Source organism: Rutidosis leptorrhynchoides, chromosome 10 (genome assembly GCF_046630445.1).
Source record: "Rutidosis leptorrhynchoides isolate AG116_Rl617_1_P2 chromosome 10, CSIRO_AGI_Rlap_v1, whole genome shotgun sequence".
NCBI classification, from domain to species: domain Eukaryota; kingdom Viridiplantae; phylum Streptophyta; class Magnoliopsida; order Asterales; family Asteraceae; genus Rutidosis; species Rutidosis leptorrhynchoides.
Genome location: NC_092342.1, coordinates 211,542,284 through 211,552,714, shown reverse-complemented (window position 1 = coordinate 211,552,714; position 10,431 = coordinate 211,542,284). Strand labels below are relative to the sequence as shown.

At 35.7% G+C, this 10,431-nt stretch overlaps 1 protein-coding gene across 1 annotated transcript; it reads right to left on the bottom strand.

The window, feature by feature from the left end:
- Positions 1-6,828: 6,828 nt before the first annotated feature.
- On the bottom strand, positions 6,829-8,690 carry LOC139870801 (uncharacterized). Its single transcript, XM_071858573.1, has 4 exons — positions 8,576-8,690; positions 7,837-8,413; positions 7,470-7,609; positions 6,829-7,268 (listed from the first exon to the last, which is right to left on the bottom strand). Exons 1-4 carry the CDS (start codon positions 8,688-8,690, stop codon positions 6,829-6,831), a joined length of 1,272 nt encoding a protein of 423 aa, XP_071714674.1.
- Between the last annotated feature and the right edge of the window lie 1,741 nt (positions 8,691-10,431).

Sequence of the window (10,431 nt, the reverse complement as noted above, 5' to 3'; positions counted from 1 at the left end):
ACAGTAAATGTGCGGTAAAATCGATACGAAAGTGTAAGCAAGTAGTAAGTCGGTCCAAAAGGTCCTCAACCTAAGTCAAAGGTTACTAAGTCAGTAAATCGTCCCAAAAAGTTTAAAAGTAAGTAAGTTAAGTCTTAAGTACCATCATCATCATCATACGTAAAAGATAAAGTAAGTTTTAAACAAGCATAGAGGTCGAAATGAAAGGCGGAATTCAAACAGCCGCTACGACCTCTATACAAACTGAAATGATGCGTGACCAGTGGACAATGCTCCGTTTGTGAGTCCTCTTACCACTATCCGAAGCTCAGATCCTAACTCGATGTCCTTTTACCGTGGCAACAGTTCAAGCACGAGTAGGTTAGAAATTTTAGCACGTCGTTACGAAGGCGTAGTGAAATTCGAAAGACTATAAATCCTAAACCATATATCGGATTTAGGCGAGTCTTAAACGAAAAGTCATCTACACATCCTGAAATTTATGGAAATCAATTTTCCAAAAGCTCCAAGAGTTGGATTAGACCCTAAAAAACAGATTCAAGTGCTCCGGTGGGTTTCTTGGTGTTTGATGCTCATCACGGTTCTCATCCTTGATGCGTATAAGCCTCAAGTGTACAACTCCTTGATGTTTTAGCATCATTTTGACCAAGTTTTAACCATCAAAACACAATGTCAAGACTAAGAAAAGAAATACAACTCACTTAAGAGTTTTAGAAGGATGATGAACCAAAGTTACATCAAGTTCTTAGTTTCGACACAAGTACAAGTTCTATTTGAAATTTAAAGCTACAAACTTGGATTCAAACCAAACAAGCAAGACCTTAAGTTATAGAACTTAGATATTAGCTAAATATTGAAGACCTTAGACTAGAAAGTCTAGATCTTATGTTCTAGGTGAAACCCTAAGTCATAGAACTTAGACTTTCAACTTTTACAAAACCTTAAGTTATAAAACTTAGATTTTTACAAAGTAGAATGAATGTAAGCTAAAAACAAGTTGGATGACCATAAGTTACATAACTAGATCAAACAAAATAATGAAATCGTAAGCTAGAAAGCTTGGATCTCTTAACAATACATATGAGATTTCAAGCTAGAAAGCTTGTATCTTTGTTTAATGAAAACACAAGTTACAAAATTAAAGTAAATCAACTTAAAGAAGATCGTAAGTTAATAAACTTGATCTTTTAGCAAACTTTTTGTAGAAACATCAAGTTAGAAAGCTTGGATCTCTAATGTTCTTGAAGATCCTTAAAGCAAAAAAGCTAGATCTACAAGTTACATGAAGATCATAAACAAAAGTTTTGATCCTTTAACAAAAATAAAGAGATCTTATGCTATGAGCTTAGATCTAACAAAAGTAATGAAGATTCAAAGCTAGAAAGCTTGAATCCTTCATGCTCGTGAAGATTTTCAACTAAGGTTTGAATCTACAAGATATATGAAGATTCAAGTTACAAAACTTTAATCTTTGATGAATAATGATGATGATTTTGATTATGAAAGAAAAAGAAGTCAAGAAAACTTACAAGTTTTCTTAAGCTTTTTAGAGTAATAAACTAGAGAGAAGCTAGAGAGAATTTGTGTGTGTCTTGTGAAGAATGAATGAAGTGTGTATTTAACAAAGAAAGAAAAAGAAAAAAAAATATAAGGATGGTGATGGGGAGGGCTAAACCGACGGTTCAAAGGGGTGGTGATGGGGTGGTCCATGGTGGTGGTATAATGGTGATTAGGCATGTTGGGAAGCATGCTTGAATGAGGTTAAAACATGTAAGGATGGTACATAAGCATGCATGCATTTTGTCTTAATGCTTGATAGGTTTTGTCTTTAGTTAAATGGGCAAACTAACCCATTAACTAGCCTACTAAAATGAGTCCATTAAGTTGAGTAGGGTGGGCCTTGGTAATCCTAGTCCATTAAGGTGATAAGTCAATTACGACTAACTAGTGTGCATTAATAAAACACTAAGCGTAATGAAGTAACCGTCAAGCTAAGTAATTGTCATTAAGAAATAACAATTAGGATTAAGTAGTCATAACCAATTATGACAAAAGTTTAATGTGTACTAAGTATATATATCGTTCTAAACGACTAGTGACACTAACAGTCATAAAAGCATTCGAGGATCAAGTTAAGTAATTAAGCACTTAATAACACGTTTTAAGGTATTAACGAAAGTAATTAACATGGATAATGATCCCAAAATGTTATCTAGCTCAGTACGTACATATACGCAGATTCGTGAAAGTATAAAGTATAAATATAAGTCAAAAAAGTCCGATCGTTACAAATAACATGTTACAGCTCTTAGTTCACAATTTGCACATTCGCAGTTTATCGCATGTCCTTAAAATACGTGCATCACAGAAAGCAACGAGTATAACTCTTAGAACATAATTCATGAAAACATGGAAAACTCCAGATCACAACTAGACTCAAAATCAATCCCAAAAAGTCTAACCTAGCCCTCATACGATGTATACAATTTAGGTTTCAGAAAAGGTCTAGTTATAGTTTACCAAATTAATTTCAGCATGCGCAATAGTTTTAGAACATTTCTAGTTTAATATTGAAAATAGATTTTGATGAACGGCCAATTGGAGATGACTCAAAACACTCCAAAGTTTTAGTGATAAAATAATCAAAGACATTCATTTAGCGAATTTGTACAGATTAGCCTATCTTTACAGACCCTTCAGTTTTAGTCAACAAACAGACATATCATTTGGTCAAGCTTATAACTTAAGGCAATACACGTTTTTAGAAGTTAGAATGCAAATGAAATATAGTAAGGAACATATAAGATAACATATTCCAAAAGATCAAAGCCTCAATCAATTTCTAGTTAACTCTAGGTCATTTCGTGTAACTTTGAAAACAGATTCAACACACTATAAAGCACGATTTTCGTTTTGACACACCAAGAGCATTACAAAAGCTTTTAACGCAAATCTTAAGTCCAACATGCATGATTTTTCACAAGGATTACAGTGGTACACATTTAAATAGCTAAATCATAAAGCACACATAACACAATAAAACCTAATCAAAACTTCAATCTAGCATATCTTGAGCATACGATTACGAAATCACGCGAAATCAAAGTCCAGTCTTAGTAATTTTTCGAGATCTATTCATATAACACAATACAAGATCAGTTCATAAGTAAATTTGATCAGATTCATAAGATACAAATTCGTGATACATGCAAACGACAACAATTGAGCAATTTAACGACAAACGACAACATCAGTCGCATTTAATTGAGCACTAGACATGATTACACTATGTAATTGACAAAAAAAAACTGATTTAGAACAATTAGGGTTTGCAAATATACCTCAAAATAACAAATTGTAAGTACTATCCTGTAGAAAACGATGAGAGCAACAATGTTTATGCACGAGGTTTGATCTAATTTCAAGTTGATGATGGTGAGTGTCGACGGTCACAAGGGAGGAAGAAGGAGAAAACAGTCGACCAAAAATAGGGTTAGGGATAAATGGCAGTTTTTGCTTCTAGTAATATTTAATCTAGGGCCTAAAGACAAGTGAACTAGTAGTCCATTAAGCTCAAATTACAAAGTTAAGGGGTCCATTAGGGGGTTCGGCCGATGGCCCTTCTAGGGGGGTCATTGGGCTCGTTTTGTCTAACAGCTTGTACGCGCGTGGTTCGTTTCGGGTGCCATTAACCGTACTGGGTCTCTAGAACGTTAAGTAGTCTTTGAAATGCAATCACTGGGTTTAATATACTAAATAAATAATAAATTAAGTAAGTTTTTCGTAAAGTTAATAATTATTAAAAATAATTATTTTGTCGTTTTTCTGAGTTCCGTAAACTGAAAAGCTTTCTAGGCGATTAACTTAATCGTATCGTTTTCTAGGTATTTCGTTATCCAAAACAAGTTCATAAATTAATATAACATATTCATTCAAGTAATCCAATAGGATCAAGTATGCATTGAATGTCATTAAACACGTAAAGTTCTAAGTAATCACCGTTAAAATTTAACGGACAAGTAACGATAGTAACGGAAAAAGTCGGGTTGTTACATTAATTACCTGTTACGAAAAATTTCGTCTCGAAATTTTAGTGCACGTCCGCCGTAGTAGTCTCCTCTGGAAACAGTTGCGGATACTTTTGTCTCATCTGATCTTCACGTTCCCACGTGAATTCTGGTCCTCTACGGGCGTTCTGTCGAACTTTAACTATCGGAATTCTGCTTTGCTTTAGCCGCTTGACCTCACAGTCCATAATCTTAACAGGTTTTTCAACGAAATTAAGCTTAGGATCAACTTGTATCTCATCCAAAGGAATTACCAAACTTTCGTCCGATAAGCATTTCTTCAAGTTGGAAACATGAAAAGTGTCATGAATTTCGCTGAGTTCTTGTGGTAGTTTCAGTCTGTACGCTACCGGTCCAATTCTCTCGGTAATCTCAAATGGTCCAATGTATCTTGGACTTAGCTTTCCTCTTTTACCAAAACACACTATACCCTTCCAGGGTGATACCTTGAGCATAACTTTATCGCCAACCTAAAATTCTAAATCTCGCCTTCTAACATCAGCGTAACTCTTTTGACGACTTCGAGCTGTTTTTAGTCTATCTTGTATATGTACAATCCTCTCAGTTGTTTCGTGTATGATCTCAGGACCAGTCAATTGACTATCCCCTAGCTCAGTCGAACATACGGGCGATCTGCACTTTCTGCCATTCAATGCTTCAAAAGGCACTGCCTTTATACTTGCATGATAACTATTGTTATAGGAGAATTATGCTAATGGGAGAGGTCTATCCCATCCATTTCCGAAATCGATAACACATGACCTTAACATGTCTTCTAGTGTTTGGGTGGTTCTCTCACTTTGGTCATCAGTTTGTGGGTGATATGCTGTACTCATGTCTAAACGAGTTCCCATTACCTCTTGCAATGCTTGCCAGAATCTAGATGTAAATCTGCTGTCTCTGTCAGAAATAATGGATATCAGTACTCCATGTCGGGAAACCACTTCCTTTATATAGATTTGGGCCAACTTCTCCATCTCATCCGTTTCCTTAATCGGTAGAAAATGAGCTAACTTTGTGAGACGATGAATGATAACCCAAATCTTATCATAACTTCCCATAGTCTTAGGCAACTTAGTAATGAAATCCATAGTAATACATTCCCATTTCCACTGGAGAATCTCTGGCTGTGTCAGCAGTCCTGATGGTTTCTGATGTTCTGCTTTTACCTTAGCACATGCCGAGCACTTACCACATAAGTTGCAATATCAGCTTTCATATTAGGCCACCAGTATAGTGCCTTAAGATCTTGATACATCTTGTCGGATCCAGGTGAATAGAATATCTTGTCTTGTGTGCCTCATCTAGCACTAGTTCCATTAATTCTCCAAATCTCGGTACCCAAATTCTATCTATGAAGTACCAGGTTCCATCTTCTCGAATGACAAATTTATTGTCTGTCCCTCTAAGTGATTCAGAAGAAACATTCCCTTCTTTCAATGCCTCTAGTTGGGCATCGCGTATCTGAGAAGTAAGGTTCATTCAATGCCTCTAACTCGGAGAGGTTTAGCCTTTTCCTTCCTACTCAAGGCATCTGCAACAACATTAGCCTTACCAGGATGATAGCGTATCTCGTAGTCATAGTCATTCACTAGCTCTACCCAACGTCTCTGCCTCATGTTGAGCTGTTTCTGGTCAAAAATATGCTGTAAGCTCTTGTGATCGGTGAAAACAGTAAACTTAGTACCATACAAGTAATGTCTCCACATCTTTAGTGCAAAGACTAAAGCACCAAGTTCCAAATCATGAGTCGTATAATTCTATTCATGTACCTTTAGTTGTCGTGACCCATAGGTGATCACTTTCTTCCGTTGCATTAACATGTAACCAAAACCCTGTCGTGAAGTATCATAGTAAATCACGAAGTCCTCATTTCCTTCGGGCAAAGAAAAAATCGGGGCAGTAGTCAACTTCTGTTTTAACAACTGATATGCAGACTCGTGTAGCTCAGTCCACTCATAATTCTTACCCTTGTGAGTCAATGCTGTTAACGGTCAGGCACCAGTAGAAAATCCCTCAATGAATCTTCTATAATAACCTGCAAGACCTAAGAATTTCCGAATCTGCGTTGGCGACTTAGGCGTCTCCCATTTCTTGACCGTTTCTATCTTTGCAGGATCAACTTGAATACCATTGACACCTACGATATGACCCAAGAATTACACTTCACACTTCAAAAATTTTGTGTACATTCGGAGCATCTCAAGTAGAAAACAGAGATGTTGCTCGTGTTCTTCCTCGTTCTCAGAATATACCAGAATATCGATGATAAATACAATAACAAACTTGTCCAGATATGGCTTACACACACGGTTCATGAGATCCATGAATACTGCCAGTGCATTCGTCAATCCAAACGGTATTATTGTGAACTCATGATGTCCATAGCGTGTCCTAAACACTGTCTTCAGTATATCTGTCTCCTTTACTCTCATCTGATGGTAACCTGACCTCAGATCGATCTTAGAGTAACATGCTAATCCTTGAAAATGATCAAATAAATCATCAATCCTCGGTAACGGATATCTATTCTTGATAGTCAGCTTATTCAATTTCCTGTAATCGATACATAGTCTCATAAACCCATCCTTCTTCTTTACAAAAAGAACTGGAGCTCCCCATGGAGAAGAACTCGGTCGAATGAATCCTTTGTCTAAAAGCTCTTGTAATTGACTAGACAACTCTTGCAATTCTGAAGGTGCAAGTCTATACGATGCACGCGCTACAGGTGCTATTCCAGGCACTAAGTCAATCTGGAACTCTACATCTCTATGCGGAGGTAGTCCGGGTAACTCGTCCAGAAAACATCGAGAAATTCTCTAACAATCGGCACATCTTCGAGTTTCTTGCCTTCAGATTTAGTTTTGCTCACGTGAACCAGGATAGCAAGAAAACCCTTTCTTATGTGTTTCTGCACCTTCAAACAATTAATGAAGTGTAACGGTGTATTGCTTCGCACTCCATACACCATCGAAGGTTCATCTTCGATAACAGGTATATGAATCGCTTTCTGGTGGCAAAAAATGTCGGCTCTATTCTCAGCTAACCAGTCCATTCCAACCACAAGGTCGAAAGTTCCTAGTTGAATCGGTATCACATCTATTCTAAAAAATGTTCCAGCCAAAATCAAAGTACAATCACGATAGACCTTATCAGCTCTTATTAGATTACAATTCCCCAGTTCTATAGAGTATAAGTTTTCTAAGTACAATCATGATACAGGATTCTTAAGATTATGGCAAAAATCTCTAGACACAAAGCTTTTATCAGCTCCAGAATCAAAAAGTACATAAGCATGATGATTGTCGAGTAAAAATGTACCCGTGACTAGCTTGGGATCATCACGAGCCTAATTAGAGTTGATGTTGAAAGCTCTTCCTCAAGCAGGTTCAGCACTCTTACTTGCAGTTGGACAATCCTTTCTAAAGTGACCATCTTTTTCGCATCCATAGCACATATTCGAACCAGCTTTACACTCTACAGCCAAGTGTCCATTCTTCTTACACTTATCACACTTCTTAATGCAATCTCCCAGATGATGCCTATTGCATTTAGCACATAACAAAAATCTTCCCTTGTAGCTAGAGTTGGTATTTGGAGTAGCAGTGTTGCCCTTGGCAGTATCTTGTTTCTTATAAGGCTGCTGGTTCTAGTTCTTCCCAGAGTTATTGTTGTTGTTATTCCATTTCCTCTTATTATCATAAGTCTTAATTTCAGTTGCTGCAGGAGCCTTTACTCGCTCTTCGATTTGATCCATTAACTCATGCACCATCTTGACAAAGTCTTAGTTTTAGTTGCTGCAGGAACCTTTACTCGCTCTGGAATTTGATCCATCAACTCATGCACCATCTCGACTGCATCTTGAACAGTCCTTGGCTTTGAAGTAGTCACGCCGCCCTGAATATTCTCAGTCAACCCTTTCACATACAGAGTGATCTTATGACGTTCATGAGTAACCATGTTCGGACACATAAGTGCAAGCTCGAATAATCTCTTATTGTAGCTGGCTAAATCAGTACCAACCAGTTTCAAATTCGGGAGTTCTCGCTCCATCTTAACAATCTCATTATAAGGATAATACTCTTCGATCGTCCTCTGTTTCAAATCCTCCCATGAAGTCTCAAAAGCCTGATCCATACGTACAGATTTAGCATAAGTATTCCACCAAGTTAAAGCACCATCTGACAGCTTACAAGACGCAAACTTCATCCTATCAGCATCTCTACAACCGCTGATACGGAAAACAGACTCAAGCTTCTCGAACCAATGAGTCAGACCGACTAGGCCTTCAGTACCATTGAACGAATGTGGTTCGCAACTCAAGAAAGTCTTATAAGTACATCCTCCTAGAGTAGTGTTGGTATTGACATTGTTGACATTGACAATGTTGGTGTTGATAGTATTGGTCTGTTAGTTGTCGGTGTCTTGAGTAGTTTTGGTAGTATCCTGGTCGTTGCTCTGGTTTGAAACATTGGTAGTGTCACGATTAGTCTGGTTCTGCTGATTACCAGTGTTAGTAGTTTTGTTGCTGTTGGTTCCATTAGGGAGTTCAGCCACAGCTTCGGTTAAACCTTCGGTGATCCACCGACGAACATCAGCTTGGGTAAACTTCTTCGGCAGCATTATCTTTCTGGTCAAGATAACACACTCGGTTAGCGTCAATGAAATCAGTATGTAAAAATATAATAGCAACGGGTAGTGATGCATAGTAAATAATATTAAATCATAAAGATTCTAGTAGTTCTAGTAGTAAGTAGTAGTGGTATATAGTGCTTAGTAGTAACAGTAGCATGGACAGTGTTCAGTAGTAGTATTAACACTAAGTAGCAATAATAAATGATAACAGTAGTGACATTATGTAGTGACCCGAACTTTTCCATGTTTATATATATTAAATGAAATTGTTATTTACATGATTAAGTGTTTCCAACATGTTAAGCAATCAAACTTGTTAAGACTTGATTAATTGAAATAGGTTTCATATAGACAATTGACCACCCAAGTTGACTGGTGATTCACGAACGTTAAAACTTGTAAAAACTATATGATGTCATATATATGGATATATATATATATATATATATATATATATATATATATATATATATATATATATATATATATATATATATATATATATATATATATATATATATATATATATATATATATATATATATAGTTAACATGATATTATGATAAGTAAAAATATCATTAAGTATATTAACAATGAACTACATATGTAAAAACAAGACTACTAACTTAATGATTTGGAAACAAGGCATATATGTAACGATTATCATTGTAACGACATTTAATTGTATATATATCATATTAAGATATATTAATACATCATAATATCATGATAATGTAATAATTTAACATCTCTTTAGATATAATAAACAGTGGGTTAACAACACTTAACAGGATCGTTAACCTAAAGGCTTCAAAACAACATTTACATGTAACGACTAACGATGACTTAACGACTCAGTTAAAATGTATATACATGTAGTGTTTTAATATGTATTCATAAACTTTTGAAAGACTTTAAGACACTTATCAAAATACTTCTACTTAACAAAAATGCTTACAATTACATCCTAGTTCAGTTTCATCAATAATTCTACTCGTATGCACCCGTATTCGTACTCGTACAATACACAGCTTTTAGATGTATGCACTATTGGTATATACACTCCAATGATCAGCTTTTAGAAGCCCATGTGAGTCACCTAACACATGTGGGAACCATCATTTGGAAACTAGCATGAAATATCTCATAAAATTACAAAAATATTAGTAATCATTCATGACTTATTTACATGTAAACAAAATTACACATCCTTTATATCTAATCCATATACCAACGACCAAAAAAACCTAAAAACACTTTCATTCTTTAATTTTCTTCATCTAATTCATCTCTCTCAAGTTCTATCTTCAAGTTCTAAGTGTTCTTCATAAATTCTATAAGTTCTAGTTTCATAAAATCAAGAATACTTCCAAGTTTGCTAGCTTACTTCCAATCTTGTAAAGAGATCATCCAACCTCAAGAAATCTTTCTTATTTATAGTAAGATATCTTTCTAATACAAGGTAATACTCATATTCAAACTTTGATTCAATTTCTATAACTATAACAATCTTATTTCGAGTGGAAATCTTACTTGAACTTGTTTTCGTGTCATGATTCTGCTTCAAGAACTTTCATGCCATCCAAGGATCCTTTGAAGCTAGATCTATTTTTCTCATTTCCAGTAGGTTTATCCACAAAACTTGAGGTAGTAATGATGTTCATAACATCATTCGATTCATATATATAAAACTACCTTATTCGAAGGTTTAAACTTGAAATCACTAGA

What these genes read in the sequence shown, in the direction of transcription:
- LOC139870801 (XM_071858573.1), bottom strand. Translation starts at nt 8,690, where the DNA reads ATGCTGCCGAAGAAGTTTACCCAAGCTGATGTTCGTCGGTGGATCACC. An exon ending in CAACAAAACTACTAACACTG is followed by an intron (nt 8,414 to 8,575) that starts GTAATCAGCAGA and finishes ACACTACTCTAG; the next exon opens with GAGGATGTACTTATAAGACT. An exon ending in ACTAAGACTTTGTCAAGATG is followed by an intron (nt 7,610 to 7,836) that starts GTGCATGAGTTA and finishes TAAATGCAATAG; the next exon opens with GCATCATCTGGGAGATTGCA.